We start from the raw sequence: 26,637 nt of genomic DNA on the forward strand, positions 1-26,637 counted from the left end.
AGTCAGGGAATTTCGTCAAGATCAGGGAATTTTTTGAGGAGCCGGGTTCCACGTGAAAAGCGAGTTCGCGACGGCAGCTGATCGCGTTGTTGTGCCAACCGGGTGGCGCTCTGAAGTGGTGTTTCCGACGACTTATCAAGTCAGGAAATTTCATTAGAAGTCAAGGAAAAGCCAGGGAATGATAAAATAAAATTTTGCTAGCCACCCTGTATGTATATATACGTACTTAGAAGGACACAATATATCTGTCGAAGGCAAATAGTCAAATCAGGCATTTTGTCAAATGCCTCGGCAAATAGTCAAATATTCTTACTTAGATTGAAATTTTGATTTTTTACCCTAATTTTAGATAAAATAATTCGTTGCTCATGTAAGAAAGAATTCTTTGTAAAAATATGCAGCATACAATAGTATTTTAAACGATTTTAAGATCCTAAATGCACTTTTATCATGAGATTTTCAGCACGTCATAAAACGTAAATTTGCTAAAATTTTAACATTTAAATGCACTAAAGGCATGAAAAAAGGAAGGAACATGGAGAGTTCTTGGATTTAAAGAGTTATTCCTCCCAAAATATTGAAAACCCGTGAACTCCTCGCCACAAATTTACAGAATTCCGTAAACTGTCAAAATTTGACCACCGGCTTAGGCATTTGACAAAATGCCTGATTTGACTATTTACCTTCGACAAATATATACGTTAGAAGGACATAACATATCCATCAGAAAAAAAAGTGAAATTCAATTATTTTTCACTGAAAATGCACGATAATTTTTCTGTTTTGTCTGTCTTCTTTTCCCCTCCTTCCTACTCACTGTGAAAAGAGACCAAAACTATGAATACAAACCTTGCGTTCTATAAGTAACTATTGCCACTGTGAGATGAACTTGATTGGGGAAGACAACAGGTGACGAGGATATTGAATAAAAACGAGGCTGCAAAGGTGTTAAATGACAAACTAATAGAGCAGGCGGTGGTTTTGCGGATGGAAATTCCTCTAAGACTTCAAGTAAATGTGGGAACCTCCAATGCCTCCAATCTTCATAAGCTCCGCTGTCCTGAAAGAAAGAGAGCCAATATTGCAAAAAAAACCTGTATCTTTTGAAAAATGTATTACATAACTACTGTAGTAATTATTCCTTGAACATTGGAGTGACAAGAACAAAACAATGGTTCATCCTGTCCGCACACGAATCAAAGATAATCAACAAACTTTTTGAGCCATTGATGATGTACCATTTCGAAGAATTTCATCAAATAAATTTGCAATAATATCGCGATTTTATCGACGACGATTTATCGCAATATTGTCGAACAAAAAATCGCGATGATATAAAATTTCGATTTTATCGAGCGCGATTTTATGAAACAGCATCAAGATCGAAGATATTAATGTTGATGATTCTAGCGATTTTATTGCCAAAAAATCGTAATAAAATCGCAACTTAATTTAAAAATATCGCGATTTTTCCGTTAAAAAATGTTATAATTAGGCTCAGGAAGACTGTAACGAAAGCGTCTTTACTTAGGTCAGATATCAAGAATACATTGAGATTACCGTGGCCAACAGTTCCAGAGTGTTTCTATCGTTTTCGTCGGAACAATAATTAGCTAAGACATGGAGGAGGTTGGGCGATGGTGGTGTTGTAATATCAAGGAATCTATGAAGTAGCTCTCTCAAAGAACACCGTGGCAACTTTGGATGGGCTTCCCACGTAGTATCGAATCCTGCAACATAAAGATTCATCAAAATGCAAGATGCACAAGCTTGTGGAAATGAAACACTTATGATTTAAGTCAGCCATTGATTGGTGTCAGTTTATATTCCCCCCATGTAATACAGGTTGCAATAAATTGCATTTACATGGTAAAATTATACCTACCGTATGAAAGTGGTGTGCGTCTGTGAGGGAAAGTGTGTGTGTTGTCTACTCACTAATTGAAGGGGCTCTCCTTACTGACAAAATTGATCGCAATAAAATTGAAATTGGGTGCAATTTTTCATTGCATTTCACATTGACTACCACTCTCACACATGGAGCTCATTTTTATTTATCATGTAAAGTCGGTATTTATTGAACAAAGGAGGGGCTTGGAGTACAAGGCTTATAAGTGCAGTTTTTGCTACATCAAGAAATGCGTGTTTGAAGTTCCAAATTTACATGGAGCCTTGTGGCGGAAAGAAAATTTCAAATCACTTTTTGATGCTTTAAAGTTGGATTTTAATTGTGAATTTTTCACAAAACATACTTTCAAACTAGATTTAGTCGAGCTTATGAATATCTCAATTTTTTCAAAAACTACACTTTTGCGCATTGTCCTTCAAGCCCCTCAAATGGTGTATAAAATTGTATTTTTATTGCATTAACTTAAAAAATTAGATATTTCAATATTTTATGCTGAGTGGGCTCTTGTGCAGTGTCTCTTCAAGCTGAAATAAGCCACTTTAGTTTTAAATTTCTTATAATTTATAGAGGAGGTGATCTCAATTATTACCTACCAGAAAATTGTTGACGAATTCTCCTTTTGTAAAGCCTTAATATCGATATTATTGGACGTAGGTATTTGTGCACAACGAAGCCAGACAGGTGGGCACTGGGCACAGTGGTCTTGAAGCAGCCCCAAAAAAAAAAAAACTGCGACAAAAATGTTCCCAAAAACTGTTTACATGGGGTCAGTCTATGGCACATGTGGACTTAAAATCGCGAAAAATAAAAATCTGGGCTGATCCTAATTTCACGACATCGCTATTTGAAGTTTTCACAGAAAATGCAAGTTTTCTACCGATTTTGATCCTCTTTTTTGTTTATTTGTAATCGGTGTTGATCACTTCACGTTTTTTTATTCGTTCGATTCATGTCTATCGAATACGTATATCCTCTCGTTATATGCAGACTACCATCATACTCGTTTTTTTTAATTGACCAATTCGCCTTCATCTGCGTCCGCAGCAATTGTTGTTACGAATATGTTGTGCGTGCTGATTTCAGCGCATTACATACTCGACTCTCTGAAGGCGTTTTATTTGCGCAAGTAGCGCGATCTGTCGGAGGACAACGAAGTAGGGATTGAGCGATTCATCCCATCTCACTTCTGTTGTCTCCGACAGGGTGCTCTACTTGCGCAAATAAAACGCCTTCAGAGAGTCGAGTATGTAATGCGCTGAAATCAGCACGCACAACATATTCGTAACAACAATTGCTGCGGACGCAGCTGAAGGCGTATTGTTCAGTTGAAAAAACGAGTATGATAGGTAGTCTGCGTGTTATGAGAGGATATACGTATTCGATAGAAATGAATCGAATGAATAAAAAAACGTGAACCGATTAACACCGATTACAAATAAACAAGAAAGAGGATCAAAGTCAGTAGAAAACTTGCATTTACGGTAAAAATTTCAAATTGCGATGTCTCGAAATTAAGATCAGCCCAGATTTTGATTTTTCGCGGTTTTAAGTCCACACGTGCCATAGACTGACCCCCTGTAAACAGTTTTTGGGAACATATTTGTCGCACTTTTTTTTGCTTCAAGACTACTGAGTGGGAAAGAAGGGGTATGCTCGTTAGTCGAGGGCCGTAAGAATGAATGGGAATCATAAAGCGCCAGTGACGTCAACGGCGACGAAGCCGCCGCCGCGATCGTCCGTCCTCCGCATTAACTCATGAGCCCTGTCCACAATGCTCTTTTGCCATGCCCACGGCTCATTGGTGCCTCATACAGTTGGCGCTAAGTTCCGTTTGGTAGAGTGTAAAATCTCGTTGTTCCATTTCCCTAAAGGGAATCACGCCCACTTTTACATTGTTTCTTATCCAGCTTTCTAGAGCACACCCCATCTTTCCCACTCGTCCATAGTTCCGTTTAGCAGAAATACGTCCGATTGAAGTACTATTACATTATTCGTAATATTTTATTTCCGCTTTATTGTGTCTTACCTGATGATGTATGTTTTTCTTTCAATATTTGCACCTCGATCGGTTGGTCGGCATCGAGAGAATTATCATTGCTTGTCTCCTCCTTCAAACGCTTAATAATGCCGTTCACTATTTCTGGCCTATTGCTCGGTAGCACGCCTATGTGGTCGCCTGGTTCATACTTCACACTTCCGTTCGTTTGAATTTCTAAGAGGAATGTTTTCTTTTCCGATTCAGAACCGTGGAGGTTGATCCGTTTAACCAGCGGACATTTAACCACAGTTCGATTGTGATAACTAGATAGAGCTGGAACAAAAGGTGACAGCAGAGCTTGTTGAAAATTATCAACGATTCTTAACTATGACTAAACGGAGACCTTATTTTGGCGGGCTGATTATTGACATTGATAGACAAAGAAGACATAGGGAGTATGGAGCTATTCTATTGGTTGAAATGGATGGTTCCTATGGCGACTAAGGGAGAAAATGATGGACTAGCGGGTCTCTCGTGGGTTGCCGTTAGTTAGTCCATTACCTACATTCCAATCTATGTCCATTGCAACTACCCACTTCCACCAATAGGATCCCTTCATGTCCCTCTTGTCTTCTTTGTCTATACCTTTGTCTATCGATTTCAATAATCGACCCGCTGGTGGGAAAAGTCAGTACAAAAATAATTTCCACTAATACATTTATATATGTTTACCAGACTTTACTGTGCTGCCTATAGTTTTAGGAAATCGGAGGTACATGTACGTGTATTTAGGCTTGTGATGTTACAGATTTCCTGTCGCATTTCATTTTTTTAAAAACGAATGGTCCTCGTTTTTGGTCCGAATTCCGTGCAATTCATCAAGATTGTTCTGTGAAAATATCGCGATTGAACGTCAAAATTTTATAGTTTTCACAAACGGCAGGAAAACAAAAAGTCCAAACAAAGGACGACTTATTAAAGTAGGTTTAAAAATCTCCACATATCATGCTCAGATATCTAATTTTTTTGCAATTTCGAAGGCCGGCAAATTTGTAATAAATAAAGTAATGTATTTCTTGGAAAATTGATAATGTAGCAATAAAAAATAGTAGTGATTTACTTCATCGTCACAAAACGCAACGCTGGAAGTTAAAGTTTAAGAGAAACAATCGAAGCTAGTTTTTGTCACATGCGACGAATATTCAATGAATTTCATCGTAACGCCTGGATGTCCGTGTTGCATACGCACTGAGGTGAAGGCGCTTTTACTCCTCAACTGCCTCACTAGCGGCGCTCAGTGAAGTTAGTCAACGAGAGGAGTCATACAAAATGTGGACAAATTTAAAACTCAAATCGATAATAATACGGAAGGTAGACATTTTAGGAGTGGTTTCATTGATTTTCTCGTAAAATTTCCTTCAAGCGGCACCCCATGCAATTCATAATTTGAAGAAATAAAATCAAAATTTGCAATTTCAGTGGACAATTTCATGTGTAATTTCTTTGATAGGCTTGTTTCATTCAGCGGGCTTTACTTACTGCGAGGATCCAAAATGACAGAGTGCCTTCAATTCTTCATTTATACTTCGGAGTTATCTCTCAGATATGAATTGTTGCTCTGCAAACCTCTAGAACATTTAAGGGGCTTGGAGGGCAAGGCGTATAAGTGCAGTTTTTGCTATTTCGAGAAAAACATGTCTAAGTTTTCTAACTTAAATGAAGCCTCATGGCGGAAAGACGATTCAAACTCACATTTTGATGCTTAAAAATTGGATTTTACCAGTGGATTTTTCACAAAATTTATTTCAAACCTAAATTTAGTTGAAATCACTAATATCTCAATTTTTTTGAAAACCGCACTTATGCACCTTGTCCTCTCCAAGCCCCTCATTTCTAGCACCGAGAGATTGATATAATCGTCGATTTTAAGGGGTTCGAAGGGGGACAGAGATGAGATTTGCCACCCCCTTCCTCTCCAAGTCTCTGTCACAAAAATTTCCGAGAGAGCCACCTATGTGTAGAATAAGATATTTACAATTACCTGAATCTAAAGAATCTTCTTTAGCATTGACAAATCTAACAGTGTCTGGAGAAAGTGATTCGCCACAAAGAGCCTGCTTGACTTCCGCCAGCGCTTCATCCTCCTCCAAACAAAATGTTTCACAAGCTAACTGCAATGGAAAAATACTCATTTAGGTACATTTGTTTTCCCTGTTTTAGAATCAAGGCATCTATAAGGAAGACGTGGCGAAAGTCGTAATTGAAAAACATAAGTACATGGCACAGTGCACTGTTCCTTTGAAATGTTCCGAACGCTTTATAATTGATATAGCCTGTGCATCTTGCTGTTTTGCTAGGTACTTCTGAAGACTCGTTTCACTTAAACTTTTCACTTTTTTTTTTCTTTTTTTTTAAGAAAAAGAACAATATTTCTGACAACGAAAAATAATTTTTTAAGCAGAAGAAATGGGACTTTTAGCTGCAATTTTGCTCATTTGGAAAGAAAGAAAATTATCCTGCCGTCAGCTTAAAGTATAGAGAACATCTTCTCATGCACAACAAAACAGTAAACACCTCGTTTATCCAACTTAAGCTATTAAAATCTGTGGCAAGATGTGTGCGATTTTTCTATTTTTTTTTCTTTATTTGAGGGGTAAATATGAGACCTGCGGAAAAAACGAGACTTTCCTTGTCTGGTCAATATCAGTCAGGAAAAAAGAAAGAAAAAGGAACATTGCTCGAAAGTCTCGGCCAGTGAAGGGGAGAAGGGTTAACTTTTTAGGACAATCCTCTTCATGACCTTCGCTCATATTGCATATCAAACAAACAAACAGAAGGCACACTAACTTTAAGGTCTGTATTTTCGTAAATTTTCAATGTCTTCACGTGTGTCCCATTATAACCTGCTAGAAAAGTGTACCTATTTTACATTTTGAGTTGAAGGTCTTGCGAGCCCGCTCTTTTCTTATAGTTTGCTGTCGAATTCAGCATTTTGGCGATTTCACGAGGTATACTTTAGATACGTAATGGACAAGAAATTGGACGTATTTATGCTGAAAGGAAATATGTAACGCAATCTCTATGCACACAGTTCCTTTTAGCATAAATACGTACAGTTCAGCATTACTCTGCCGTGCTAAGGAAAAACGCCGCATCAGCCCTCATGCGTTGCCAAATTCCTTCAATAAAATATGAATTTTTAAGGAAACTTATGGATATTTTTCTTCCAATGTTCAGTGAAAATCATTTAAAATTTGATCTAAAGCATGAGGAAATCTCAATTTAAAATACATACGATTTTCCACAAAAATTAATATTTTATAAGGTGAAATTCGGCAACTCCTGAAGGCTCATACGAAGTTTTTCCTTAGCACGGCAGTACTGGTGTACATGTTTGTAAAAACAATTCACCGATTACACGACGGATACGATATATACCCCGTTTGCAAAATTTCTCAGCCTCGGCAACTTTTTTGCCCCGTCCGTGGGTTAGTGGATGTTCTTACCCAGTCCATAAATTGGACAAATTCATGCTAAAAGGAACTATATTACACAGAATCCCTATGCACATAGTTCCTTTCAGCATACACATACGTTCAATTGGGTAGCCAGTCCGCGAAGTGACTGGTCAAAAGTCTTAAACTTACTTAATTTTAAATGCAATCCATACGCTAACGGAACATTTCTGAAGAATATTTTGTAAGATTTTTACTAAACCTCTAACTATTAAAACAAAATTTACATGTCATGTTAGTGGATTTTCTCTGATTTCTTTCAGAAACTTTCAATAAACATTCACGAGTTTTTAAAGTTTGCTCTTATCTCGGTGTCTTGGATGTGTGTGTTGCATATTAAAAAATTGAAGGCGCTCCCGCCTCACAAAGACTAGCCTGAGTTGATCGTGAAGCCCTGGCTCTTGATGCAACAATTCGTGTTCCGCGGATGTGCAAGTTGCTCCAAATTGAAGACGCTCCCTCTTTACTCACAATTGCCTGTCTTACTGACACACGGAACTCATGTCACTGATTGTTTAAAACCGGCAGTCATTAAACAAATTATGTAAAAATATCGCAATTTTACTGCATAGAACTGCCATTTGGACGTATTTCTGCTGTACGATTGAGGAAGATGAGGTGTGCTCTAAAAAGCTGCATAAGAAAAAATGTACAAGTATGGGCGAGGTTCCCTTCGGAGAAATGGAAAAACGGGATTTTACATTCTACCGATCGGAACTAAGCGAAAATTATAGGTATGCGGCACTCATGAGCCGTGGGCATGTGACAAGAGCGTTGTGGACAGGGCTCATGAGTTAAAGACGCCCACGTGGCGGCGGCTTCGTCGATGCTGACGTCACTGGCGCTTTTCCCTTTCATTCTACGGCTCTCGACTAACAAGCACACCCCTTCTTTCCCACCTGTATTGGGTTCCGTTCAGCAGAAATACGTCCACCTAAATTCAATATTTTCCTTGTACTGTGCTTCTAAGGAAGCTTCGCAATGAGGAATATTAACCAGTTGCCCAAGTAGCAGTTCTCAACGGAAAAATCGCTAATCGCTGTACATTCCGATTTTATCGGCGATAAAATCGTAAGGATTATCAACATCTGAGCGAATATCCTCGATCTGATCGCGATAAAATCGCACTTTTATCGTCCGACAATTGGGCTGCATTTTGCAATTTGGAACTGTAAATTCTGGCCCGGTTTAAAAACAACGCATGTGCCATTAGTTTCCAAATGCACACAAGTGTTTTTTTCATATGAGCCAGAATTTATAGTTCCAAATTGCAAAATGCAGTCCAATTTATCGCAATATTCTCGAAATAAAAATCGCGATGAATGGCGATTTAATCTCGATTTTATCGAACCAAAAATTGCAATGTGTAGCGATTTAATCGCCATACATCGCAATTTTTAATGCGATAATATCTCGATATATTGCCACCGATATAATCGCAATAACCAACCGATAAAATCCCTATTTATCGCGATCACAGCTACTTGGGTATAACTAAAAGAGAAGTAGTCATTTGAAAAGGTTGATGACAAGTGTCGGTGAAGTACTTTGGATTCACTGGGTTACTAACCTTGAGTCATGCTGCAAGCACCCATCAAACGTACACAATTTACAGGATTAACTACGATACTACTTTAGCATGGCTCGCTACGGAAATATTTGTTTATTCTTATCTATTACCTACTTACGCTAAACACTTCAGGTGCCCAATTTCTGAACGCCTGTTCCTGTCCGCACATCTCATCGCCGTACGTCAGTTTAAGTAGTCGCTCTCCTCCCAGTTCACCCAGGAGGTTGTCTACGTAGGCCCCGAATGCGCAGAAGTTTGGATACGCACTTGAGCCCAAAGCAAAGACTGCGAACCTAGAAAAACGAGACATACGCTCTGTCATAAATGACATCAGGTGTACTTAGAAGGGAGGGTTGCTAGTAGCAACGGTTTTTAAAAAACTTGTAAAAAAATTCTAAAAAGTTTTGAAATTAAGATGCACAACACATAGAGAACTCGTAGAAAACTCTTAAAAAAAGATTCTAGTTGACAAATTTGGAATCATTCCCAGAGTTTAACACGTAAAAAAACTTGTGGAAAACTTGTGAGAAACTCATGTTAAAAAATAGTGCTGCCTCTGAAACTTATTTTTAACAGGTTTTGTGTTCTATCTTTTGCCTTATCCTCAATGTCGCTATCAACATTTTTTTGTACGGGTGGAATAGAGTAAAATTTACCAGACATTCCGCCGCAATGGTCATTGAAAACTTGCCGATTGTAACGAAAGTCACTCGTCCTTTGGGCATCATGCCAGACTAAAATTCGCGATACAACTATTTCAACCCCTGAGCCGCTCAAATTGTATCCATCGATTTGAAGGCGAACTTGACTTCTAACTCCGCTGTTCAGTTATTCAGACGTGATTGCGAGAGCTGAGCTCAATTCTAACTTTTGCAATTTGATGAAAACGCTTGTAGGGGAAAAACACGTAGGTTAAAAGGGTTGTGGGTGAATATACGTGAGTTAAAAAGTCCTCGGTGAAAATTTGTGGGTGGATAGTCCTTCAGGCGGAAAGACTGTGGGTGAGTAGTCCCGGCACCGTATGTTTCGTTGGTTTATGCTCATTTTAGTATTGACAACATATGAGGTTTCTGGGCGAAGAAACGGTGTGAGTGGCAAAACGGTTTTCCTAGATAATTACGTTCAAAGCTTTTTAATTGTTATCAAAGTAAGGCTATACATTCAAAAGGCTCAGAAAAAATTTTGTGCCTCCCTAAAAAAATAAACTTCGGATCAAACGATCATGGAATTTTGTGTGGTAGCACTTGAGCAATGATCAATGAAAGAGCAATTCACAACTTCTGCCTAACCTTCGTATCTTTTTAATTAATTTTCATTTGCGGCGTGTATCTAAGAAATATGAGCAACTGCAAACTTTCTGAGGAAATATTTTTCACGTTTGATAATGACTGCACTTTGATAGCGCACGGCATAGAATATTAATTTGGTGAAACAGTTTAATTTGTGGATTTTGCATTACCTAGGCCTAAACAAATGTTATCATCAAGTTAATTTCTTTGAATTTCAAAAACACACTTCCATGAATTACCTTGTTTACACGACAACTATTTTGCAAATGGACCACTAGACAAGGTACGAATTTCAGCATTCTGATACATGCTTCGTAACCATAATTTCACGTAGAACACGATGCGCACAACGAAAATTACCGAAATCAACTCCTTACGAAGATAGGTATTCAATAATTCTTGATGCGTGAATTCAAACCACCCGCTCATGAAAACTCAATGCTCTACGTGATTCACATCGCGCGCTAAACGTTTATCATGACAGTCTCTGCGATATAAAAATCTGGCAGCCTCAATCTTGACGCTTTGGCTCAGCTATAGCAAATTGCTTATAGTTTGAACAACACATGGTGGGAAATGAACATTGCTCGATTGAAAAGATTGCTGAAACCGTTGTAGTGCGCGATTTAACTCACGTAGAGCTTTGAGTTTCTTGTGAGCGGGCAGTTCAAATCCCTTGTAACCAATGTGAAATAAAAACGGTAATATCTTCGTTAGGAGTTGGTTTCAGTCATTTTCGTTGCGCGAATCGTGTTTTGCGTGAAATTTTGATTTGGAAACATGTATCAGAATCCTTTAATTCGTACCTTGTCCAGTGGTCTATTAGGAGAATAGGTGAGCAAAAAAGAGAAAGGGAAGATTGGAATAATAAATGGCGGTGAAAAAAGAATTGGAAAGTGACTGGGTGCTACATAATCTAGCGAGCGTGAGTTCAAATTAGTACATGCTGATGGCTCATCAAGAAGCCCACGTATCTGTCTGGATTCTCATTTACGACGTTTCACAATTCCTGGTCTTATTGAATTTTATTCATTGGAAACAAGCCAAATTTTTCTCCTCGGGGATATCCAGAGGATGGTTCGAACAGAGAATCACGGAACTTTTCAAAAATTAATTTGATCAGTTTTTCAATGGCCAGTTGCGCTGGTCACAGAATCGTGTTTTGATGCATTCTTGTAGATTAGCTAAAAATAATAAGATCTGTCCAAACAGCAACTTTCTACGTTGAATATTAACCGAGATATCGTCCTTTAAAAAGTCGTGTTTTTGACGTCATCCACCGCGGTTGTGCATAGCATGGTATGTATTACCGCGGTGGATGACGTCAAAAATTGAGTTTTTCAAGGCGCGATATGTCCGTTAATATTCAACGTAGAAAGTTGCTGTTTGGACAGATCTTATTATTATTAGCTAATCTACAAGAATCAAGCATCAAAACACGATTCTGTGACCAGCGCAACTGGCCAATTAAGGGATGTAACATAGTGAGAAATCTCCAGCATTTCAAATCGAGGGACGTGGTATTCGAGTTTCACCATCGATATCACATTTCAGCAAATCAGATTTAAATTAAAAGAAAATTCAGATCATATTTTGTGCAAAAGAGGCAAACAAAAGAGAGTGATCGATACATGTCCACAACAGTAAAAAATTGCTTTGAAAACAGTCAAGGGCGAGGAAGAAGGAGAAGATGCGATAGAACACTTGCAGGAGTTAACGACAGGGCCATTTATTTGTTGTGATACAGTGGCGTAACGTGAATTGTGATGTATCGATTGTTCTGTCTTTTAAACCTATGGTAAAGAATCGATTGTTAAGGTGTTCGCTGCGAACACCCTGTTTATCGATCCTTATCCATAGGTTTAAATGGCATAACAATCGATCTATATCGCAAAGCAGGCCACGCCACTGTTGTGATACGCATGCGCTCTACACCAGGGTAAGCAACAGGTGCCGGCCAAATTTCTTTCGTCGAAAAAATTTCGTAAAAATAAAAATTAACCAGGATTTGTTCAATTTTTTCAGCAAGTCTATTTTATTGACGTCTATGAAAGACCACCGATGACTCGATGAATAGAAAATGTATCAATGGCAAAATGAGAAAAACGCGTCAGTATTGCGATTTGCGAAGTTGAAAACTTCGCGTCTCATATTAAAGTACTTCAGAAACCCAGTTCACATCTTTCAATCGATAATCATTGCTGCACGCAGGGTACTTTGTAGTATAATTCGCAAAATGAAGGCGCTGAAGAATCTGGGTCCTGCATGGCCGACCGATCCCTCGGCAAAGTAAAATTATCACAGATATCTTGAAATACGGCAACCGAAATAGGTACGGGTTTCTTCTAGTTTATTGTCATCTGAAGGGTTGCCATAATTTCTTAATTTTCAAATTCCCCGAATTTCCCCGACTACTTTTGTTATTCCCTGCGAATCCAAAATTTTTAGATCCCCTGACATTCGGATAAAACTCTCCATTTTAATTTCTTCCCTTTAAATTACACTAACTTCTGCCAAACGCACCTCTCATAATTCCCTAACTTTTCCTGTGAATTTCCTGCCTATTCCTGGTCGCCGCTGATTCTCTGACCTTCCCAGTTTTCCAGGCCACCGGTAAAGCTGCATCTACATACAATTTCATTTGTGCGATTTGGGAAATAATCGGGATATTACCTAAATCTCGCGCGGGAGTGCATGCAAATGCGGGAAAGATTAAAAGCTAAAAACGTAGAAGAACACTTCTCTGCGTTGTAGCCAGAAAAAAAAAACGGGAAAAGAAAATAAAGAAGAAACAAACAACTATGAAGCACACACAAGCACGAATTTAGGAATGAGAGGTTACCTAACATTACTGAGCGGACCGAATGTATCAGCATCTGTGACAGAGGCTCGGAAAGATTCGTTCTTTTCCAGCAGCTGATCTGATTGACTGTTTACTTTGATAAAAGATGCTGAGCTGGTGATGAAAAAATAACACAAATGATATTAAGGTAAAGACAAAACGAACACATCGAAATATGTCATGTACCTACTTTAAATTCAAAACGTGGGGAGCAAACGAAACTGTGGGGGAACCACCTACACTGCTGAAAGAACAAACAGAAATCATGAATCAATAGGTCCGTCACAAATCAGTAAAATCTTGGCACTATGGTTTTGCAAGAAATCCCTCAAAAATACCTTTCAGCCCCAAGTAGCGCAGATTGCAGTTAATTGCGATCGGTATTAGGACAAAATGGTGTCTATGTTGCCTATTCACAAATTGAAAGGGCTCCTCTTATTGAAATCCATTGCAATAAAATTGCAATAAGTTGCAATTTTCGTTGCATCAAAAAGTGCATACATCTCTGGCAAATATGGAAAGCGTATGATTTATTGTTAAAAATAAGCATTTATTGACCTAATGGTATAAAAATTATGAAATTTTATTGCATTGAATTGCAAAATTCTTTATGTGCTTTCTTTGCACTGTGTTACTTGAGGGCATGATCTGCTACGTCTCCAAGACGAAGGAACGCGACTCTATTCCAATGTTGCAAAATTGACTCAGAAAAGTCAATATTGTTTGGCAAGAATGCAACTGTGCGATTTTCCTTCAAAATGTTTCTAATTTTTGCAAATAATCGGAAGAATAATCAAAATGAAATTTTCAGTTAGAAGAACCCAACAGTCGCTCGGTAAAGTTACAGTTTAAACATTGGAAATTTTGCAACCTTGAAATTTAGTCTTCTTCGTTCATACGAAAAACGACGATTTGTGGAAACACCTAAAAGGTACTCTTATGAAAATCACCTAAGTACTACACCGGTAATTTACATTCGCATACGTCAATCGGCTGTTCCTCTATGGGCTTAGTTATAAGGTTTTTTTTTTATTTTTTATTTATTTATTTATTTTTATTTATTTATTTTTTTTTACCGTGCTGGATCGGATACTCCGTCGCAAATTGAACGATTGAGAGTGAATGAATCCTTCTCCAAAGTAAAAAGAAGAAAAATTTTGTCTCTCGGTGGAAGGGGTAAAAATCTTACAAGTTCATGATTAATAGCAATCACATTTCCCTCGAAAGCGATAATTTTTGCTTCAAAACAAGCCAAGACGTGAACAATTCCTCAAAATAAGAATCCTTGTATCACTTACCTTAAAGGTGAGGAGTGTCCATTAGCTAAATTACCATTTTCTAATTTGATGCCGTAAAGATTATGTGCAAATTCCTGCGAAACGAAGACCAAAAATTAAGAGACGCTACGCTCATAGGGCAAAAGAGCCTCCCAAAATAAGGGCTGACTTTCGCCCCTTTTTCGGTATTCGATTCGACCATCGAATCAGGGATTAAGTAGGAATATATAATAACAGAAACTCAGGAAAAAATTTCAAGATGAGTATAGGAACCGTTTTTGAGTTACGGGAGGGCAAAGGGGTCAAACTCCGGCCTTATTTTTCGCTATTTTCTAGTTGAATTGATGTGTCTACGGGGTTGTTATCGTTGTTTACAATAATGTTATACAACACCGGTTCCTACGTATTTTATACGCAAAATCGAGTTTTAATGTTGACGAGTCGATATATTGATCGGTTATATCGATTTTTTAAGATTCTATACGGAAAATCGACGATTTTTTGAGATTGAAATTGTTCATTTTTGATTCATGGATTACTAAATTCACCTAAAATGACTGTAATGCACCAACACCTACGTATTTTTTCTTGTAGAATCGATTTTTAACGTTAACGAGTCGATATGTCAATCGCCTTTATCGAATTTTTGCGATTTTTTAGGAAAATCAATGATATATTGGTATTGAAATTGGTTATTCTCCATCCGAGAACGGACAAATTTTGGGTTGGAACACATTTCCGGTCGGGTCGATTTCCAGTTCAGTCAAGTTTTCGATTGAGGTACATTTCCGGTCGAGTAGAAATTAAGATTTTCGATTCCCGGTGAAGTGAAATTTCGGGTGGATAACGAATACCGTTGATTGTGGTTTCCGGTCAGTTAGATTTCCGATCGAATCAAATTTGCAGTCGAGTCACATTTTCGACGGGGACACGTTACCGATTGGAAACAGTTTCCAGTTGGGTTAATTTGCGGTCACGTCAAATAAGGATGGATTACGGTTCCAGTGAATTGGAATGTTGGGATGGGTCAGATTTCAGGTTGGATCAAATTTCAAGTTTGGTCAAGTTTTCAATAGGAACACGTTTCCGGTCGAGCAGAGTTTACGGTTGACGATTTCGGGTTACATACAATTCAGCCGAACCAATCGTAGTCCGTTGCCTGAAGTCACTGATTTGCCTTCAAATGGCCGGGTATGCAATATTACAACCATGACGCACGAATAGTGGTACCAGAATTTGGCATTAAGTTAACGGATAGATTTGAAGGCGCTCTTCTGTATCCTTTGTGAGTGGCTTTGGCTCCTTAGGGGCCAGGTAGGCGACCCACGGCTATGGCTTCTAAGGGGCCAGGGAGGAGGCCCCCGGCTTTTACTACATAGTTGCCAGGTGGGCGGCCCCCGGGTTGGACTGCTTAGGGGCCACGTGGGTGTTCCCAGGGTTGGGTTCCTTGGGGCCCAGGTGAGGGGCCCCCAGGTTGGGCTCCTTCGGGTTCAGGGGGCTGGCCCCCGGCTTTGGCTCCTTAGGATTCAGGGGGCTGGCCCCCGGGTTTGCCTCCGTAGGGTTCAGGGGGCTGGCCCCCGGGTTTGGCTCCGTAGGGTTCAGGGGGCTGGCCCCCGGGTTTGGCTCCGTAGGGTTCAGGGGGCTGGCCCCCGGTTTGGCTCCGTAGGGTTCAGGGGGCTGGCCCCCGGGTTTGGCTCCGTAGGGTTCAGGGGGCTGGCCCCCGGGTTTGGCTCCTTAGGGTTCAGGGGGCTGGCCCCCGGGTTTGGCTCCGTAGGGTTCAGGGGCTGGCCCCCGGGTTTGGCTCCGTAGGGTTCAGGGGGCTGGCCCCCGGTTTGGCTCCGTAGGGTTCAGGGGGCTGGCCCCCGGGTTTGGCTCCGTAGGGTTCAGGGGGCTGGCCCCCGGGTTTGGCTCCGTAGGGTTCAGGGGGCTGGCCCCGGGTTTGGCTCCGTAGGGTTCAGGGGGCTGGCCTCCGGGTTTGGCTCCGTAGGGTTCAGGGGGCTGGCCCCCGGGTTTGGCTCCGTAGGGTTCAGGGGCTGGCCCCCGGTTTGGCTCCGTAGGGTTCAGGGGGCTGGCCCCCGGGTTTGGCTCCGTAGGGTTCAGGGGGCTGGCCCCCGGGTTTGGCTCCGTAGGGTTCAGGGGGCTGGCCCCCGGTTTGGCTCCGTAGGGTTCAGGGGGCTGGCCCCCGGTTTGGCTCCGTAGGGTTCAGGGGGCTGGCCCCCGGGTTTGGCTCCGTAGGGTTCAGGGGGCTGGCCCCCGGTTTGGCTCCGTAGGGTTCAGGGGGCTGGCCCCGGTTTGGCTCCGTAGGGTTCAGGGGGCTGGCCCCCGGGTTTGGCTCCGTAGGGTTCAGGGGGCTGGCCCCCGGGTTTGGCTCCGTAGGGTTCAGGGGCTGGCCCCGGTTTGGCTCGTAGGGTTCAGGGGCTGGCCCCCGGGTTTGGCTCCGTAGGGTTCAGGGGGCTGGCCCCCGGTTTGGCTCCGTAGGGTTCAGGGGGCTGGCCCCCGGGTTTGGCTCCGTAGGGTTCAGGGGGCTGGCCCCCGGGTTTGGCTCCGTAGGGTTCAGGGGGCTGGCCCCCGGTTTGGCTCCGTAGGGTTCAGGGGCTGGCCCCGGTTCCGTAGGGTTCAGGGGGCTGGCCCCCGGTTTGGCTCCTTAGGGTTCAGGGGGCTGGCCCCCGGGTTTGGCTCCGTAGGGTTCAGGGGCTGGCCCCGGGTTTGGCTCCGTAGGGTTCAGGGGGCTGGCCCCGGGTTTGGCTCCTAGGTTCAGGGGCTGGCCCCGGCTTTGGCTCCGTAGGGTTCAGGGGGCTGGCCCCCGGGTTTGGCTCCGTAGGGTTCAGGGGGCTGGCCCCCGGGTTTGGCTCCGTAGGGTTCAGGGGGCTGGCCCCCGGTTTGGCTCCGTAGGGTTCAGGGGGCTGGCCCCCGGGTTTGGCTCCGTAGGGTTCAGGGGGCTGGCCCCGGGTTTGGCTCCGTAGGGTTCAGGGGGCTGGCCCCCGGGTTTGGCTCCGTAGGGTTCAGGGGGCTGGCCCCCGGTTTGGCTCCGTAGGGTTCAGGGGGCTGGCCCCCGGGTTTGGCTCGTAGGGTTCAGGGGGCTGGCCCCCGTGTTTGGCTCCTTAGGGTTCAGGGGGCTGGCCCCCGGCTTTGGCTCCGTAGGGTTCAGGGGGCTGGCCCCGGGTTTGGCTCCGTAGGGTTCAGGGGGCTGGCCCCCGGGTTTGGCTCCGTAGGGTTCAGGGGGCTGGCCCCCGGGTTTGGCTCCGTAGGGTTCAGGGGGCTGGCCCCCGGGTTTGGCTCCGTAGGGTTCAGGGGGCTGGCCCCCGGGTTTGGCTCCTTAGGGTTCAGGGGGCTGGCCCCCGGGTTTGGCTCCGTAGGGTTCAGGGGGCTGGCCCCCGGGTTTGGCTCCGTAGGGTTCAGGGGGCTGGCCCCCGGGTTTGGCTCCGTAGGGTTCAGGGGGCTGGCCCCCGGGTTTGGCTCCGTAGGGTTCAGGGGGCTGGCCCCCGGGTTTGGCTCCGTAGGGTTCAGGGGGCTGGCCCCCGGTTTGGCTCCGTAGGGTTCAGGGGGCTGGCCCCCGGGTTTGGCTCCGTAGGGTTCAGGGGGCTGGCCCCCGGTTTGGCTCCGTAGGGTTCAGGGGGCTGGCCCCCGGTTTGGCTCCGTAGGGTTCAGGGGGCTGGCCCCCGGCTTTGGCTCCGTAGGGTTCAGGGGGCTGGCCCCCGGCTTTGGCTCCGTAGGGTTCAGGGGGCTGGCCCCCGGGTTTGGCTCCGTAGGGTTCAGGGGGCTGGCCCCCGGGTTTGGCTCCGTAGGGTTCAGGGGGCTGGCCCCCGGGTTTGGCTCCGTAGGGTTCAGGGGGCTGGCCTCCGGGTTTGGCTCCGTAGGGTTCAGGGGGCTGGCCCCCGGCTTTGGCTCCGTAGGGTTCAGGGGGCTGGCCCCCGGGTTTGGCTCCGTAGGGTTCAGGGGGCTGGCCCCCGGTTTGGCTCCGTAGGGTTCAGGGGGCTGGCCCCCGGCTTTGGCTCCGTAGGGTTCAGGGGGCTGGCCCCCGGGTTTGGCTCCGTAGGGTTCAGGGGGCTGGCCCCCGGGTTTGGCTCCGTAGGGTTCAGGGGGCTGGCCCCCGGGTTTGGCTCCGTAGGGTTCAGGGGGCTGGCCCCCGGTTTGGCTCCTTAGGGTTCAGGGGGCTGGCCCCCGGGTTTGGCTCCGTAGGTCCGTAGGGTTCAGGGGGCTGGCCCCCGTGTTTGGCTCCGTAGGGTTCAGGGGGCTGGCCCCCGGCTTTGGCTCCGTAGGGTTCAGGGGGCTGGCCCCCGGTTTGGCTCCGTAGGGTTCAGGGGGCTGGCCCCCGGGTTTGGCTCCGTAGGGTTCAGGGGGCTGGCCCCGGTTGGCTCCGTAGGGTTCAGGGGGCTGGCCCCCGGGTTTGGCTCCGTAGGGTTCAGGGGGCTGGCCCCCGGGTTTGGCTCCGTAGGGTTCAGGGGGCTGGCCCCCGGCTTTGGCTCCGTAGGGTTCAGGGGGCTGGCCCCCGGGTTTGGCTCCGTAGGGTTCAGGGGGCTGGCCCCGGGTTTGGCTCCGTAGGGTTCAGGGGGCTGGCCCCCGGCTTTGGCTCCGTAGGGTTCAGGGGGCTGGCCCCCGGGTTTGGCTCCGTAGGGTTCAGGGGGCTGGCCCCCGGGTTTGGCTCCGTAGGGTTCAGGGGGCTGGCCCCCGGGTTTGGCTCCGTAGGGTTCAGGGGGCTGGCCCCCGGGTTTGGCTCCGTAGGGTTCAGGGGGCTGGCCCCCGGGTTTGGCTCCGTAGGGTTCAGGGGGCTGGCCCCCGGGTTTGGCTCCGTAGGGTTCAGGGGGCTGGCCCCCGGTTTGGCTCCGTAGGGTTCAGGGGGCTGGCCCCCGGGTTTGGCTCCGTAGGGTTCAGGGGGCTGGCCCCCGGCTTTGGCTCCGTAGGGTTCAGGGGGCTGGCCCCCGGGTTTGGCTCCGTAGGGTTCAGGGGGCTGGCCCCCGGGTTTGGCTCCGTAGGGTTCAGGGGGCTGGCCCCCGGGTTTGGCTCCGTAGGGTTCAGGGGGCTGGCCCCCGGGTTTGGCTCCGTAGGGTTCAGGGGGCTGGCCCCCGGTTTGGCTCCGTAGGGTTCAGGGGGCTGGCCCCCGGGTTTGGCTCCGTAGGGTTCAGGGGGCTGGCCCCCGGGTTTGGCTCCGTAGGGTTCAGGGGGCTGGCCCCCGGTTTGGCTCCGTAGGTTCAGGGGCTGGCCCCCGGGTTTGGCTCCGTAGGGTTCAGGGGGCTGGCCCCCGGCTTTGGCTCCGTAGGGTTCAGGGGCTGGCCCCGGGTTTGGCTCCGTAGGGTTCAGGGGCTGGCCCCCGGGTTTGGCTCCGTAGGGTTCAGGGGGCTGGCCCCCGGCTTTGGCTCCGTAGGGTTCAGGGGGCTGGCCCCCGGCTTTGGCTCCGTAGGGTTCAGGGGGCTGGCCCCCGGCTTTGGCTCCGTAGGGTTCAGGGGGCTGGCCCCCGGCTTTGGCTCCGTAGGGTTCAGGGGGCTGGCCCCCGGGTTTGGCTCCGTGGGGTTCAGGGGGCTGGCAATTCGTACTCCGTTGCCTGAAGTCAATGATTTGCCTTCAAATCGCCGGATATGCAAAATGGCTGCCTTGACGCACGAATAGTGGTATCAGAACTTTGCATTAAGTTTACGGATCGATTTGAAGGCGCTCTTCTGTATCCATTGTGAGTGGCCTTATAAAATTATCTTGACCAAATATTTCATAATTTTGGTTTTTAAATCGAGCCGCATATTCGAAAAATGCCGAGGAATATTATTTTAAATAAATATTAAGATTCTTTTGGTCTCTTAATCTTATTTCAAAGAAGAGAGTGCAGGCGGCTGCATCAGATTCTGTATTGTAACGCCCATGGTTTGGTCATGTTATTCTGAATTTCTGATGCGAAACTGAAAGAGTCGCGGTTTACAAGATCGCTAAGTACTTACTTAAAAGCGGTTGTGAAGTTAAAATAATTCGCATTGATGAAATGAGCTTTCTTTGATTGACTGTGAATAATCAAAATTGAAGAAAAGTTACTTTGTCCACTGGTCCATTAGGAAAGTGTGAAGCATTGATGGATGGAGCATCGAATACCAACTTAATCTTATCTTATCAGGAATATTAAGTGTGAAACACATTTTCCAGTCTTAAAGGATTCAAATCCACCAACAAGTTTAAAACACTGATTGCAAAGATGCGTGTCTCCTGATAAAGTGTCGATTTTTAGTGCTAAAAACGCGAATCTCGGGATTCCTGCCGTATTTTCTAACAGTTCGAGAAATTATTGAAACTGCTGATGTAGTTTCAAAAAACATCTTATTTTTGCTATCCTCAAGAATTATTTCCCTTCAACCGACAATAAAGAGGAAAGCAGACAGTTTTTTTACTCTCCTGAAAAATCGTGTTTTCCGAGATTCGCACTTCTGCACTTTCACCATCGATGAAGTGCTTTAGTATTGTTTAATTGAAATTTGCACAGGCAGTGATTTTGATTGTTCAGTCAGTAATTTTTTTTCTCATTAATTTCTTCACAAACATTTTCAGGTATATATGTTGCAGGTAATTAGCAATCGCAGGCAAATTGCAATCTATTCGTGTTTAATCAACAAATTAAATCGTTTTAAAGTGAAAAAACGAGATTGGAAGTAGGGATTATTATGCTTTGAATTCAAACATGCGTTAGCCCCTTCTTCTTGGATACATAGTTCCAGCTAGCACACTCACGAGTTCGTGAAATGTCATCAATAATCTGTGTTAGGTTCGGTTAAGCAACTAACTCATTGGCAAAGCGGAGAGTATCGCTGGATTTGAAGGCGTAAAGAAATCTTTACTACATCGATGTTATCGTAATTATAATTTGTACGGAAATCGCCGGCGACTGCTGACTTGCTGCGACTTATACACTGATAAAAATTTCTGAGATATTTATTTCCATCTTTAAGTTTACATGTACTTTTCTCTCTTCTTATCAGCATGTGTGTTTCTTTTTTGTTTCTGGTGCATCCCTCGGAATTCTTGGATTCAAAAATCGATAATCCTCCTGGACAACGCGAATCGTCAATTAAAAAATTGGGATCGTTCAATTAAACGGGACACTTAGTGCACTTAACTGAATCTTTAAATTAACTGGAAACTCAAATTTACCAACAAATCCGACTCAACCGAAAACCTGATCTAACCCTGCTAACCAAAACTTTACGCAACCGGTGATCTTACCCACCGGAAACTCAAATCAATCGACCAGTCCTCCGGCCGAATTTTACTTTTAAGCGGAAATCGACAACCATAAACTCTGCTCGATCGGAAACGTGCTCCAATCGAAAACTTGACCCAATAGGAAATTAGATCCAACCTGAAATCTGACCCATCCCCAAATTCCAATTCACTGGAACCGTACTCAATCCGTATTTGACGTGACCGAAAATTAACCCAACTGGAAACTGTTTCCAACCGGTAACGTGTCCCTGTCGAAAATTTCATTCGACTGAAAATTTGATTCGATCGGAAATCTGACCGACCGGAAACCACAATCAAAGGGATTCGTTATCCACCCGAAATTTCACTTCACCGGGAATCGAAAATCTTAATTTTTACTCGACCGGAAATGTGCCCAATCGAAAACTTGACTCAACTGGAAATCGACCCGACCGGAAATGTGTTCCAACCCAAAATTTGGTTGTTCTCGGATGGAGAATAACCAATTTCAATACCAATATATCATTGATTTTCCTAAAAAATCGCAAAAATTCGATATAAGGCGATTGACATATCGACTCGTTAACGTTAAAAATCGATTCTACAAGAAAAAATACGTAGGTGTCAACAGTCATATTAGGTGCATTTAGTCATCCATGAATCAATATTGAACAATATCAATCTCAAAAAATCGTCGATTTTCCGTAGACACATCAATTCAACAAGAAAATAACGAAAAATAAGGCCGGAGTTTGACCCCTTTGCCGCCCCTCCCCCATAACTCGAAAACTGTTCGTATATTCATCTTGAAATTTTTTCCTGATTTTTCTTTTATCATAAGCTTCCACTTAAACCTTGGTTCGATGGTTGAATCGAATACCGAAAAAGGGGCGAAATTTTGGGAGGCTCTTTCTGACGAATAGAAAATGCATTCAATGTATTTGTCAAGCTACCTGATTCAGAGGACGTTCCAAATCTGTGCGATGGATTCTTACGGTGATTCGATGGACGCCATATTTTGTGTCAGAACGACCTGCGATGTATCCTTGCGAATTACCATAAGGAGAATTTTAGGGTTATATTTTTGGGTAGTATAGCGTAGAAGTGGCTCAGAATTTGATATAGAGCGATCGGGCTTGCACCGGGTTATTGTCGCAACGCTGTGCTGAAAAATCAGCACTTTCACCTATTTGACCCCATGTAATCCACAGTTCTTGAAGTGACGTAGCAACCTTGCACAGGGTTTACGTCGAATTTTGAAATCACGTCAGTTTGTAAATTCGCCTATTGTCACCTAGATTGAAGCGGATTTACGTGACGGCGAGCTAGCAAACTGACGTTACTTTTCATTAATCCAGCCTTAAATTAGTCCGCGACAGAATTATAAAGTGACTTCCTATTTCATAATTTTCAAGGTAGATTGGACCAAGACGATTCCAAAGCGTAGTACTTAGGAACTTAGGTCCAAAAATGAAGTTTTGAGAAAATGGGCTTAGTGCTCGTTTGAGCTATGAGTTTTATTGATTTAATTCCTTTTCTGTTTAGCGTGAAATATTGAAAAATCACCTAAAGACTAGTAATATTATCATCAATCGATAGAAGCGCAATCAATTGACAAATTTCACCTTTAACTGTAAAAAATCGACTAATTTATGTCATTTAAGGCAAGAGACTCGTTAATTGAATCGCCATAAAGCCATAAGTGAGAAAATTTGTCGAGGAAGAGACAATGATGGAACTGGAAGCTAGCTTACCTGGCCGTTTTCTGGCGGATCCCCGTTGCCAAACGTGGAGGCGACGACCAATAAGAGTGCCTCGTGCTCTAAATTACTCATGTCGTAATCTGACATACAGCAAACCTGCAACAGAAAAACCGGGTTTTGTCGTCAGGAGTTTTTCCTCCTTAAAATATTGCGCGGGTAATTTTTGAAATTTTAAATGGTGATGTACTCTCAAGAACGTGTTAAAAAAGTGCCCACTCTTCAGATATTTTGTTCAAATGCACCCTAGACGATACCCTCCCCAAGTAGCAGTGAGTAGTAAGTTGCCGTTTGATTAAAGAATGTATCGCGATTTTATTGACGTCGATTTATTGCAATATTATCGGATGAAAAATTGCAATATACTGGAATTTCATAGCATACTAAATCGGCGATGAAATTTCAATTTTATCAATGACGATTTATCACAGTGCTATCAAACAAAAAATCGTGTTAAATTCATATAACATTTCAATTTTATCGAACACTATTCTATGAAGATAATATTGGGACAAGAATGAGAATAATCACTTAGATGTTGATGATCCTAGCTATTTTATTTCCAAAAATCGTGAAAAAATCCGAACATTTCCGTTGAAAAATGCTTCTTGGATATGATAAGAAAATCAAGCAAGGATATTTTTAGCTCTAGTTGACAATGTGGCGTAGCAAAGTTTACTTTTGACCATTGAAAAATGCCACTATTTTGAAGCTCCTCATAGTTGAAAAACCAACTTTAGTTGATCTCTTTTTATTTTTTGAGGCACAGTATTATCGGTAGGTGTTATTGTGCCCAAAAATGACAGGTTCAATATGAAGGTCATAGGTAAAATGAATAATTTAATGAAATCTTAAGACGAAACTTTGTTTATAATCAGCAGTGAAGTTACCTGCGAATGAAATGCATGCCCGAGGATTTCTCCCAATTTTTTGGCGTACAACTCGGATTTTCCAGTTTCGGTGGCGTAAAGAACAGTTGCTTTTATTCTTCGCTGCAGCGCACGCCCGAACAACTTTGAAGTAAATTTCACAGCTCTGCAATTAAAAATCGATTCGTTAATCTTATATCTAAAATTGATTAGCCATTCGTTAGTGATTTCATGTTTTGATACTAAAAAATAATGAACAAACTCACCATATGTTTACCAGTAACTTAGGTTATAGGACATTTCGTCAAAGATTTTTTGTCCGTAGTTTACGTTCGCGCGTTTTTTCGGCAGGCTAGTTTTGATTCACGTACCATTTGAGACCCAAAGTTAATTTTGGTCCACATGTAAATACAAAACGACAATAATTGCTCACGATGTTTTTGGAATGAATAATATGTCTTTAAGGAATGAGGGTTTGCTCGTTTCTTTTTGTTTGTTTGGTCCGACGGAGAAAAATGTATTTGTGAAATTTTTGGTAAAGATGGGGAAACGTTAATTCCATAGGGGAAAATTCACTGAAACTCTCTAAACCTCTTTGATGCAACAGGACTTAATTATCTTTCAAGAAAATCCCACCTGGTTATACCTGAACTAGATAAACTTTTTGATTCGTCTCAGCTAAACGCTCTTAGATTTTTCCTGTGTACGATAAATTCGCGACGGCGCGGCGCTCTGTGCCACTATTTCGCCACAGAGGTGTTGCGCAGTACCATACGAGATTGAAGGCACCCCAAAGTATCGTGATTGATGGCATCTTTCAGAAGCTCGAAGTTCCCTCACAAATTAAATCGAGTGACGACGACAAAAAGAGAGCGGTAGTCGAAAAACTTACTAATTCCTAGTATCGGTGCGTTATCATAAGACGTTTAGCAATAACGTTTAGCATGATTTTTGAACTTCATAGGAGGAAAAAGTGACTTGATTCAAGCAAAAATATGCTCATATTTACCGCCGAGAAGATTTCCTCATGATCAATAAAGAAAATAATGCTTGTTTAAGGAAGAAAAGATGCTCATATAAAAAGGAAAATCACATCAAGTAGAAACCCTTTCATTCAGTTTTTTTGATTCGTGATTCAAAATAAAATCTTCTTTGCGGCATACTCAAGAATTTTTCTGCCTAAATCCATTCACTTTTTTCTCTAATGAAATCAAAAAATTATGCTAAACGTTATTAAATACTGATATTAGAACTAAGTGAGTTTTTGGACTACTGCTCTCTTTTTACGCCGTAGTATCTTGATGTATCTTGCTAGGAAAGCTCCGTACTCTTAAAGGATGCATGTCATTCTTATTGATATGTTGGAGCGCCTTTAATTTCGTATGATACTGTACCACACCTGTGTTGCGAAATAGTTGCTTGAGGCGCCGTGGCGCGCGGCGCGGCGGGCGAGGAGGACTATCGCGATACGCGCACTGGCGCCTACAAACCTGACTGGGATACTTCACGCATTGCGCAATGCGTGAAGTATCCCTGTTAGGTTTGTAGGCGTCAGTGCGCATGTCGCGCTAGCAGCACACCGCTTCGCTTTGTGTTGGACTCTAATATTTAAACTCGCGGAGTCAGCGTTTTTCAACTCATAATTTTGAAATGTTCGCACACTCCGCCTGGATTATTCCCATTTATATTGATGAAAAAAAATACATGTTTTAAAGGGAAATATACTGTATGTTTTGAAAATATTAAGGTGGTGCCGTGTCGAATTTTATGATTTCCAAACCACTTTAATTTTTTCTTTTATATTTCGTGCTATTACTGTGCTGCAGCGTGGTGTCCGCGCAACCAAACGCTCAAATTTGCGCGTATTCCACTCTAAAGGATAGATGTACAAATGGGTTAAAACCGAAGATTGCGTGCTTCTTGGTGAAGATGAATCAAAAGAAGAAAGGAACATTTCATTTAACAAATGAGTCAGCATAACGACACCTCCTTCTCTCTCAATTTTCTCATTTCGATACTGTCAAAATAATTTTATAGAGGGTGAGCGAAAAGTCCCCGACCCCCCCCCCCCTCTAACTTTTGAACGAATTGAGCTAAGGAAATGAAACTTTGGGAATGTTCCTATCTCAAAGGGGACCATCTTTTGAGGGGGTCAAAATTTTGGTCCCCCCTCAGGGGGGGACAGGGGCCCCCCAACTTTTTTTTTTCAAATAGCAACCCCTATCTTGTGATACCTCATTCGAAAGAGCATAAAAAACTAAGAATTTTGGCACAAACCGCAGATCAATATCTCAATTTTTGACCGAGTTATGATAGGTCAAAGGTCAAATTTGACCTATTTTCAAAAAATCATAACTCCGGTTCAAATTATCGTAAAGAAAAAAATAAAACGGGAAAATTTACCAAATTGTGTTCGCTTTTACGTAAAAATTGCAGAAATCACTTCGATTTA

The 26,637-nt window shown here is 43.4% G+C and overlaps 1 protein-coding gene across 1 annotated transcript in view; it reads right to left on the reverse strand.

Annotated features, from left to right (window-relative positions):
• Nos (Nitric oxide synthase) overlaps window positions 1-26,637 on the reverse strand; it is a gene marked incomplete in the record, with an annotated part of 155,723 nt that overhangs the window by 9,243 nt on the left and 119,843 nt on the right. The window contains 9 exon segments of the mRNA XM_072296611.1: window positions 850-1,060; window positions 1,561-1,730; window positions 3,936-4,220; window positions 5,929-6,058; window positions 9,091-9,265; window positions 13,104-13,217; window positions 14,402-14,475; window positions 23,311-23,415; window positions 24,207-24,351. Coding sequence (XP_072152712.1) covers window positions 850-1,060; window positions 1,561-1,730; window positions 3,936-4,220; window positions 5,929-6,058; window positions 9,091-9,265; window positions 13,104-13,217; window positions 14,402-14,475; window positions 23,311-23,415; window positions 24,207-24,351 — 1,409 coding nt within the window.

This window comes from Bemisia tabaci, chromosome 2 (genome assembly GCF_918797505.1).
Source record: "Bemisia tabaci chromosome 2, PGI_BMITA_v3".
Lineage (NCBI taxonomy): Eukaryota > Metazoa > Arthropoda > Insecta > Hemiptera > Aleyrodidae > Bemisia > Bemisia tabaci.